Source organism: Larus michahellis, chromosome 1, assembly GCF_964199755.1.
Source record: "Larus michahellis chromosome 1, bLarMic1.1, whole genome shotgun sequence".
Lineage (NCBI taxonomy): Eukaryota > Metazoa > Chordata > Aves > Charadriiformes > Laridae > Larus > Larus michahellis.
In genome coordinates this window covers 102,981,690-102,992,356 of record NC_133896.1, presented here as the reverse complement: position 1 = coordinate 102,992,356, position 10,667 = coordinate 102,981,690, and the positions used below count along the sequence as shown (strand labels likewise).

The 10,667-nt window shown below is 36.2% G+C and overlaps 1 protein-coding gene across 3 annotated transcripts in view; it reads right to left on the bottom strand.

Moving 5' to 3' along the window:
* Window positions 1-2,399: 2,399 nt before the first annotated feature.
* The window catches only part of NECTIN3 (nectin cell adhesion molecule 3), a 67,140-nt gene continuing 58,872 nt past the window's right edge, over window positions 2,400-10,667 (bottom strand). For 2 of the 3 annotated variants that reach the window (XM_074597360.1, XM_074597368.1), the window contains exons 8-10: window positions 5,992-6,054; window positions 5,271-5,441; window positions 2,400-4,362 (exon numbers count right to left, since the gene is read on the bottom strand). In XM_074597360.1, coding sequence (XP_074453461.1) covers window positions 4,300-4,362; window positions 5,271-5,441; window positions 5,992-6,054 — 297 coding nt within the window. In that variant the 3' untranslated portion in view covers window positions 2,400-4,299. Of the gene's footprint in view, window positions 5,442-5,991; window positions 6,055-10,667 lie in introns of all 3 variants that reach the window. The other variant, XM_074597377.1, reaches the window with a different exon arrangement.

The following is a 10,667-nucleotide window of genomic DNA, read 5'->3' as shown; positions in this document are numbered from 1 at the left end:
GGCTGTGGTGCAACAGCAAATATTTAAACTACTACTTCTGGCAATCAGCATTAAAAAAAGCTCTTTCCTGTAAATCTATGTTAGACTATAATTATAATTTATACCAGTGGAAGGGTACATTTCAAGTTGGAATATAATAAATTTGTGGCTAAACTCAGCCAAATTAAAATGACTTTTTAATATATTTAACATACTCTATGCATTCTGTGTGTAGACCCGCATAGCAAATTCAAATTCATCTAAGCTGGCGAGCAAACTGAAGTCTACTTTGTCTCCAGCTCGGTCTCAAAATAGTGAGCTAAATCCCAATTGTACAGTTTTGATTATCAGTCACACAAAAGACAGAAGAATCACAGCTTGACTTGTAAGCTAAGTAGAATTTATTTTCTGCTGGCAATTGAGGGATCTAGATTTAGATACAGCATAAAATCAACTCAAATAAGATCACAAAACAAGACTAGGAACAGCTGCACTGAGGGGTTGTCAGTGCAGATTAAAATGCCTAACATCTCTACTTGGCTTTCATTGTTTGAATAATTATTTCTAAGATACACAACCTATTTTTTGTGCATTTTCATTCAGTATCATTCAGCTAATGACCAAGAACAATGCCATACTTTTCAGTAAATAGAGAAACATCAAATCTTTACTTTGTCAGAAAGGAACTATGAGGTTTATCGGAATTTTGAACTAGTATTTTGACAGGTAGGCTCCTTTACAAGTCCAGTTTTTGGTTAAGGATCAAATCATAGGCCTCTACTTTTCAAAGCAGCCGGTGATACTAGAGAAGCACAAAGCTGAACAGCATAACCTAAAAGTTGCCTAAACTACAAAAGCCAAAGTTCTTATAGAAAGCACTCTCCAATTAGGTCCTTTCTTAGCAAAGTCACTCCTGTGTAGCAGTTTTTCACTGCTCACAAATATTTTCAAAAGAGATCAGCAACTAAGTGGGGTGGAGTGTGGAGAAGGCTGATAGGTTTTAATGCTGCTGAATTTTCTAAGCCATCTATCTACCTCTGCCTGGCAATAAACAAAAAAATTTATTATGTGTCATTCTGTTGAGATTCAACCTCTCTTCAGGTTTTGCTTTTTATCAGTAGTCACCACCTTATCAGTTCACCATAACTTTTACATAATCTTTTAGCGCTTTATTAACTATTTTTAACCACCTCCACAACAACTGGCCAGGTCTTTCCGTACCAAGTAGGTTCTTTTAAGTTTCACCAGTATTCAAAGATCTACATCATCAGCTGCATGAAACCAGGTAACATAGCTTTGAAACATCACGAAAAATGCAGGCTAGCTTGATTAATCTCAAACTTAATGTTCTGATGACATTGGTAAGGTGGGTTATAATGTTTAATCATCAATAAAGTCTTAGTTTTGCTACTGGAGTGAAACATGTTTCCAAAAGCCAAACCCAGTCTTCCAATACTCTGGACACGTACCACAAGTGGGTAAAATCCCCCAGTCCACCTTCCACCAGGCAACTGAGCAGTTAAGAACTACCAAGGCCATTTTAGGTTTTTTGCCTGGAACTTAGCTCTCCCAGTAATCTCTGAAGTGACCTAAGGTGTCAAAACAATTTCATCTGCTGATTTACTACCTGTTACTACAGCACTCGCATGCAGAGCCTTCAAACAACACAGTGGTTCAGACAGAAACAGTAACTTCCAGTCTGTTGCATCAAAAGAGTCACTATGCTGTATTTTAAGCACTTATCTGTACAACATTACAGCATTTGGCACCCAAATTTGTATCACAGAGAAGGAAACGGTAGTAACACTGCCAAAACGCAGCTGAAGTTAAGAACTCTGAAGGTGAAAACCTTCCCTCCACTCTTCATGAATTATCACACCTTTTTATCGGGCTTTCCTCTAGCTGGATACTCAATACATTTGATCATTTCGTGACCTAACAACAGTAGTCCTTTAATAATCAATTGTTAAGTGTTTCCCTTTTAATTAGTACATTTTCTTAGTTTTCTTTTGTATTACATCCACAAACATTTTGGACATAGCAAAAAACTATTTTCTATAATAAGACTAGCTTGTAGAATTTAAACATACTTGAGCAGAGGATAATTTATATTTATCAAAGCTAGAGATATGAATTACTAATCTTCCCCTCCATTACTATCTCCCTCAACAGCGATTCTGAGTGTTCAGTTTAGGTAAGTGCTGGATTTTCACAAAATATTATATGCCCCTCAAATGAAACAAGTGTTGAATGGACATCTCATTTCAGCATCCAACACCAAGATATTCGAGAAAGGGGTACTGTTAGGAAAAAATCACATGCTCTGCATATACAACCAGAGAGGAAGACACATATCACCAAGAAACTGGATGCACTTCCCGTACCTTAAGCGATCTTAAACCTAAAGAACATATGAAAAGTTTCTGTTTTGAATGTTTTTATTCCAATCAATATACAAATACAAACATTTGCAGATGTACAAAAATAAAAAAAGGGCATTTTCTACACCTTAAAAAAGCAGATCAAACTTACTTCTATACGTGTATTCCTTTCTGTGGGAAATCCTAATCAGCAGACATTTCTGTTCTCTTCAGAGCATTCTATGCCAAATCCCCTCCCCCAAAACCCAGCCGCACTTACGACTACAAGTAACATTTCAAAAAACCTAACGCTCTAAATGTCCCTGAACAGATTACACAAAAACCATTTCTCACAGTTAATAACCATGATAACATATTTCCTTAATGACTTTAGGGCAAACTATGTGCTGATGGATAGTTTGCAATTCAAGCTTTCTGTAGTTTGTTGATATATAACATGGGCATAGTTGGACTACATATTTTTTTTAAGCTATTTTTACAAATTCCAAAAAGCAATTATAGCTTTGTTGATAGCATTCTTCCTTCCTCTCTCCTTCCCCCAAAGCTTCAACTACTCAAACAAAAAATCTGCAAATAAGAATAAAAAGCAGTAGAAGAGGTCTGAACCCAAAATAATTGGTTTTTACATCATCTGCCAACATAATAGGAACTGAAATGATCATCTGCTCAATATCACACTGTACTAATGAATGTAGGGGAAGCATTATCACAATAACACTGTTTTGAACCACCCTGTAGCACATAACTAAATATTTTTTGTATGAAGTTTTGCTCAGTGATATTGATCGAATTATCTCAAGCAGCATAATTCACCTCAATGTTCTGTCATTCTATGTGCTTTAACATTTGGCCAAGACATTGTTTTCTTTTCATGTTCTGGCAATATATGTTTTTTGGAGCTGCAGCAACTTAAGGATAGGTGAGGCAACGCTTGTGGAAAGAGGTAGCTGCTTAAACTGATAATACTGGAAGATGTATTTTTGGGGCACACAAGCCCTTCTTTAAGTCTCCAATACAGTGGAAGGCTTTAAAATTGAAAACAGTTGCTCAGTTTACATAAATGTGCTCAGTCCCTAAGAAAAAAAAGCAAGTATACAGTGGTTCAAAGAAAGCTCCTGAGAAACAGGTTCTCTCCAACCTTTTTCTTTGCCATTCCTTCTGCCATCAACTTCATTCACATTATATAACAGAAAGTTGCTTAGCAAGAGAACAGTTAATGTCTACTTGCACAGTGCCCAGAACATGGGCACCTAAGCCACAATCTTCTAGCTGCTACCTGTAACAAACCAGAAATACTTTTACCTAAGCCCTATTGTGGATAAGGATCTCATTAACTTTACTACAAGGGAGATGAATGACGGTTGCATATAGATTTTATAACAGCATCCTGCCTGCAGCACACTTAACTGTACTAGCTTTCAATTCTATTGCTTCTACAACTATGACTCTTCCCTCTGTCTGAAAAATCCAATCATCTGTAAAGAAAACACTAATACTGCAGAAGTGATGTTTAATTCTGTAGCAATAGCTAGTTCAGTATGACATAGCCGATCTTCTCAATATTTTGTCTTAAGGTCATCTGACTGAAAATCATTATTCTGTACTTATGTGTACAGAATACACATAAGTTCAGTCTCTCCACCAAGTTTTAGTCTGTGTCTTATTTCCTGCTGTCTTAAAATATTTTAAGATTGTCCTGTGAGCTCACTTCAGCACTAATACATGACAATTTTTTTTTTTTTTACTTGCTAAATATTTCTTTTTTTACTCCATAGGAAAACTTATTTTTCTAAAAAGATCCTGAGTACATTTTTTAACCATTACCCCACACTCAAAAGTTCACGTGGAATACTTTTAGAACTGGTAACATCAGAACATTCTCCAGTGACTTCACACTCCTGGTTAAGATTAAAGGACAGCGCTGAAAACTACCTGAGGTCTACTGAAGCTTTCCTTTTCTTGTTAAGGCATAAGAACTTATCACAGGCAGTTTTATGGCAAACTGAGAAGAAAAAAAAAAGAACATGAAATGTATTTATTACTAAGCAAGACAAACTCTGTGACACTTAACATGGGAGCCATACTTGGAAAAATGGCTAAACAGCAATTTGTAGGTAAGATGTAGCTACACATGACATTTTCAAGAAGTTTTGCCTGTCTAGTCATCTACTTCCTGCAATTAAGTTTCTTACAGGCCTACTGTGAAACTACATCCAGCTAGTACATCAACTGACAGCCAGGATCAATATAAACCAAAAAGTTTCTGATGTAAGGAAATTACTTTAGTTTTAACAAGGTGGGAAGACATACAACATACGTTATGAAACAGCAAGTCAGTATTTGAGAGGTAGTCTGGTTGCTCATTTGACTGGGAGAGGTAGAGCTAGTTGAGAAATCGATAGCTAGGGCCAGTCAAAATGATAATTATCCGAAGTTTTCTAAGATGCAAAAAAATTACTCTCAGCCTGAGACTGCCTATGTCACCACGGATTCAGTTGTCTTGTTCATATTTACTCACATTTACATAGGTAAGGCTATTGTAAAATATCCATTCAGGGAGAGAATGCTCCCAGAAATAACCAGGGAAATAGCGTAACTACATTTTGGCATAAGTCAACCAATTCATCATTTATACATCTTACAACTATGAAGGTTAATAAAGCTAAATGGCTCTCCTCTTTTGGCAGGTCGATATAACTACAAAAACAAATACATACCAAAGACTAGAAGCAAGTTAAGTCTCAAATTCCATAGGGTTTACCTATACAAAATCCTCCATGCAATTTCTTCCCACAAGAAAAAAAGATCAATTATTTTAGAGAGGAAAGCCAAGGCATATTGGTAATACAGTCAACGGGTATTAAAACCTTTGTATTTTAAAAGTTAAAACATTTGGGTACAGAATCATACATAATGTTCCCTTGGATTGATGTAGACTCTTCCAGGTCCTGAGTTTTGCGGGTATCTGCTGCTCCAATTTTTGTAGTATGTTTGCTGATAAACCGGATACATATGCTGAAGACTTTCTTGTTCCTGTGGGTCTTCAGCCTCACAAGTAAGTTGCCTTCCATTCACAGCTTTCTAAATACACACAAGAAGTAATCAGTTTCACAGTTCATGTATAAAGCCTGTAATTCCTATTCTTAAAGCTTTAAGCAAAATAAAAAGGTACATGATCTCCAAAACAGTCCTATGAATCAAGAAACATGAACTTAAAAGTTCCAATCACTAACAGACATATGACAGAAGCATTAGTAACTACTCAGAATTGACCTCAAACTTTTGTTTCAAAGGAACTTAGATTTTAAGGCTGAATAAACCTAAAAAGCAAAATACAAACTATGAAGTAGCCTGTCAGCACTCATGGGCTTTGTTATTTTATTGAACTAGGACTTCAAAGCTCTAGTGTTTATGTATTTAAATTATTCAGAAAAACTACCTGGGAAATACAGGCTATTAAAATGATATCGACACATTCCACTTTATGGATGGCAAACCCACACACCCAACAGTCACTGACTAGGACGGACAAATACTTCACTCTTCATGAAAATCATCCTTATAAGCTTATTTTAAGGAACAAGATGAAATTGAAGTTTCAATCAGCAATTCCAGGCATCGTATTATTTACCATGTGCTGCAAGTTTCCAGTGTCTTTCTCTCTGTACTGGTTTTGCAAAGCAAAATGTTCTTTCTGAAAGAAGAAAAGTTACAGTGGAAACAAGTCAAAATTCAACACTGCATAACAGGTTTGGTTTATACAAAAGTGCTAGTTATCACAAAATACACTCTGTCTTGTGAAGTGTTTTACCTGACTACCATTTAAGAATACTTCTTACAAGGTAATCTCTGTCAGAAATAAGATGCTGCTGTTAATTTAGGAAGTGTTATTTACACATATTTGATTTTGACTTTTTTATTTAAGTATAAGCACGTTTGAGAAAGACTAAAAAGCTTTTTTATTTTAACATGATACTATTTTTAAATAAGCCACAGGTTAAAACCAAAGTAAAATCCAAAAATCAGTGTAAAGTTTTCACAAGCATCATATGAATAAATGCTGAGTCTGATATTGCATAGAAGTATTTAACTGAAAAAGAATTTAACTTTACACTACTGAGAGTCGAAGGGGGTAAACGTTTCTGTTTCTTAATTTAATAAAATTAATCAAAGTACTTCCTACTGAAAAATTAAAAACTTCTAACAAGACTACCCAAAAGAAAGAGAATGCTTTTCAGTAAAGTTAAACTCATTATTAACAAATTGTCTACAAAAGTTTGTTTTGCTGACTGATTTTCTAACTGACAGTCTACACTACCTAGATATTTTACTATCAACATTTTCTGTGAGGCCTAAAACCTACTTCTCAAAGTAGACCTCTCCAAAATATTATTTCAGAGGTCTAGCAAGGCCTGATAGCTAGATGTACATCAGGAACTAATTAGCATTCTCTTCACAGGTCAGGATAAGAGCTAATAGCAAGCAAAATCCTCCCAAACGCGTTTCACATGAACCCTCTAAATTCTCAATGTCAACTTACTGTTCAGCCTGGTTTGATAATAAAAACATAGCCATATACAGCAGTAATGTTCTTCTGTAATTCAAATAGGAGTCCATTGCTTGATTCATTAAGCCCATTAGTCCCTCAGAACATTGGCTATGCTAGAATAAGGGAAAAAAATCCAACTTACCATCTGGCTGGGTCCTGCTACTAGATTCCCTCCTCTACTTGCACAAGTAGCTTTAGAAAGTCAATTTATTCTGCAGTTATTTGCTTTTTGATTGTTCCCAAAGAACAGCCCCACCACCAAGATCAATATAGTTTTAAAGACTGCCTAACACTGAGTTTCTAAACTCATTAGCGCCACATAGCTACTACAGTAACAAAAAAGTCTTAAAGCTGACAGTGATCTGTCATTTGAGAGGTGTCTCTATCACTTAACTCTTCGGTCAGGTCTCCCAGAAACTCCATAATAAAAACAGAGGTTCTCAGGTAGCAGATGGTCATTGCTCTCTGCCCTACCCACACCTCTTACATTTCTTAACAAAACTGTTCCCCTACGTACTGGGGCTCTGTGACAGCTTTATGAGCTCACACATTGAGCCTGAACACACACAGCAAACACTAACATTCCCAACAGAGTGACCATCCTTTGGCCTGACAGAAGTGCTTGCGCTAGCCCTCAATTTGAGAGAACAAATGCATGTCAATAAAATTACAAGTACATAGAAGACGTACATAAAGCAGATGTTACTCCTGTCCATTAGAATATATACAGCTTAAAGACTGAAGACACATAACTTCTAGATAAAAAATAGTATCCTAGAAAGCTTCTCCAGTCTGTCAAGTGTATCACTTCTGGAACAGCTGGTCATTATTAGTACTCCTGATACTGTAAGGAGGACATAGTTGTGGCTTACTTAGTATACATTTCACATATTAATGACAACCAAACCATATTCAAATACACAAATGCTTCATAACCAGCTAGACTGAAACAATCTAACTTTAAGAAATAATATCAGATGGAAATCTTGCCCGTTGTATACACCTGAAGAAAAATGACCTATATGTAGCTTATCTGTACTTAACAATGTATGGTTAACATGCACTTATAGAGGAAGTAACATTTATTGGTAGATCCTGTTGTTAGAAAACCAGCTCTACTGGCATATAAATCAGTACACTTACTGTGCTCTTGAAAGCAAGCTAGAAACACATGGCAGAAAGGAACTTCTGCCAGAGTTCACCCAGACATTTAGTTGAAGTAGAATCACCCGTGCCGATGTCTTGCCTGAACAGTGTATGGAGATACCATTCAAAAGCAGCTTGGATCACAACTAAGTTTCCCAGGCAACTGAATATCTTCTCTGTTCTTCTATTACCAAGCTTTTCTGATACCTAACACAAAAAAACTCATTTCCACAAATAAGTTTTTTTGTTTGGTTTCAGTTTGGGGGTTTTGGGTTTTAGGTTAGTTTTTGTTTGGTTTTTTGTTTGTTTTTTTTTCTTAGACAAAGGAGATCAAGTAGATTTCTGTTCTTCAAAATGGTCCTTCACTTGGTAGGAAGAACACCATGTCTTTCAATATTTCTTTCAGAATGGCTAATTTTTTCCTTCAGTCATTACTCATGTACCAATCACGATAAACATTGTTAAAATGCCCTGAATGCCTTCCAGTACTCTCAGTGCTTAAAGTGGAAATTTGGTCCAATCTCAAAAGGCAAACTACTGCTAAATTCAGCAGCTGCTGGATGACAAGAATAGATGTTTATCTGAGCAATTCACCACACTGATCCAACAGGAGACAAGCATCATCTTGATTTTGCTCAGGTCTCACCCTAGCAGGATCTTGGGACTTTAACTGCTTGACTCGTGACTCACTAGCAGCATTTCTCAACTAAGAAGTTGTTTCCCCACTAACTTAAAGCTTACTCTGTAAAGCTGAAGACCTCTAATCCATTTTCCTCCCTCACACATCTTCTTTCTAAACAAATAATCAACCCTTTACCAACCTCTGGGAATGTTCTGGAAAGGACAGCAAACCTCCTGGAAAACAAATAATTCCTGTTTATGCTGCGTAAAGAAGGTAAGTAAAAGGTTTTCTTCATAGTAACATACAACTAAGTATATCTGGGTCAAGTATAGGGAGACTTCAATGACTAGCCATCAGATTTATTCAGAAAACAGACAACTCAACAGATTAATACTTCTTGTTTTAGCTCCAGTCTGTCACTACCCAATTTCACAGCTTTACCATTGCTTTGCCATCAGCAACCTCAAGGCGACCAATTAAGCAAACAACTGAGTAACATTACAGCAGCTGAAAACAACAGGGTCAGGCCTAGCCAAAGGGAACAAACCTGTACCTTGAGGTTATGTAGTCACTGGTCTAAGATATCAGTGATGACCTGAGAGGAGAAGTTTGATGGACAAGCAGAACACAGTCTTAACAGTTATAAGATAATACAACAGGGAAGACAAAGAGCAGATGGACATATGGTGGCTCTAATTACCTCCAAAAAAAGAGGGCAATTGCACTGCATTAACAGCAACAGCATGAACAAAAATCATCAACCAAGGCTAACCATCATACCAAGAAGAGTTAATTTCTGTAACCAGGTTCATATCAGAACAGAATATGAAGAGTGTACACTTCATAATAAACCTACTCAGACCGAGAATAGTTGGATATATTTTTTTCTTCACTAGTTAAGTCAATTTGCAACCAATTTTCAACACCTGCCCGCAGACAAGAAGTTGCTGAATATTTTCATGCAATTAGTAGTTACAGCACTGATCAGCTTATATACACATCTTGAACATGCAAAAAGTTCAAATTTGGACTAAGCAGGAGAATCTAGGCCTGGATTTTCCCCTAAACAATCAACCAAAGCACAAAACAAGAGTGGAGCACTGCATCCTCAAGAGGACAGGCAATACAAGAACCTTCCAAACAGATCAAAGAGCTAAACTAAAACTCAATTTATTGACAAACCCATTAATTAAAATGCAAGTTGTCATTTTGTGTATGTTTATACACTTACCTCTAATTTTATTGTATCTGGGAGAAAGTCCTACCCATTTCAGGAAGAAATACTTCCTTGCCCTTTTTCTGGGCTCCACCTAGTAAATACACTGCACGCATCACAGAGAGCACACTTGAGTGCATATTTTCAAATCCTAAAGAACTCAGTTCTTTGTTAGGTGTTTACGGTTTTAAACTATTAAAAGTGGTGGAGTATCTAAATGTTGCACTTTTTTTTCCTTCTTAACCTTAGCTTTAAAAAAAAAAAAAACAAACAAAAACTGTACTGCAACTATACATTTACATCTCTGCAAATAAAGGTATTTTTTCCAGGGAAGATTTAGCCAGAGGGGCCAGTTTTGATCCTAACCATTTTATCTGTTATTTAAACCTTTTTGGGAAGTAACACTTCACTAAAACTAGGGTAAACTCAATATTTTTACAGTTACACTAGTGCCTAATGGCACTATGGGGAGGAAACAGAAGAACAGCTATAACTAGCTGTCTTCATTCTAGGCCTTCAGACAAATGAGGCATTACAGATTAGTATTTTTTTCCCCCCTCCTGTTCAGTAGCAAAAGAAGTTCGAATAAGTAAGAGTTTAAAGCCTCAATTCAAGACAAACATAAATAAATCTTTTCCTGAATATTAAATGCAACATCTCAAAATACCTTCTGGTTCAATCTGCAATGTAAACAGAGGTCTGTATGTATTGACCTAATACTGTAGTAGATTGATACATTTATGAAATTTCCAAGAGCCAATACAATTCTCACAA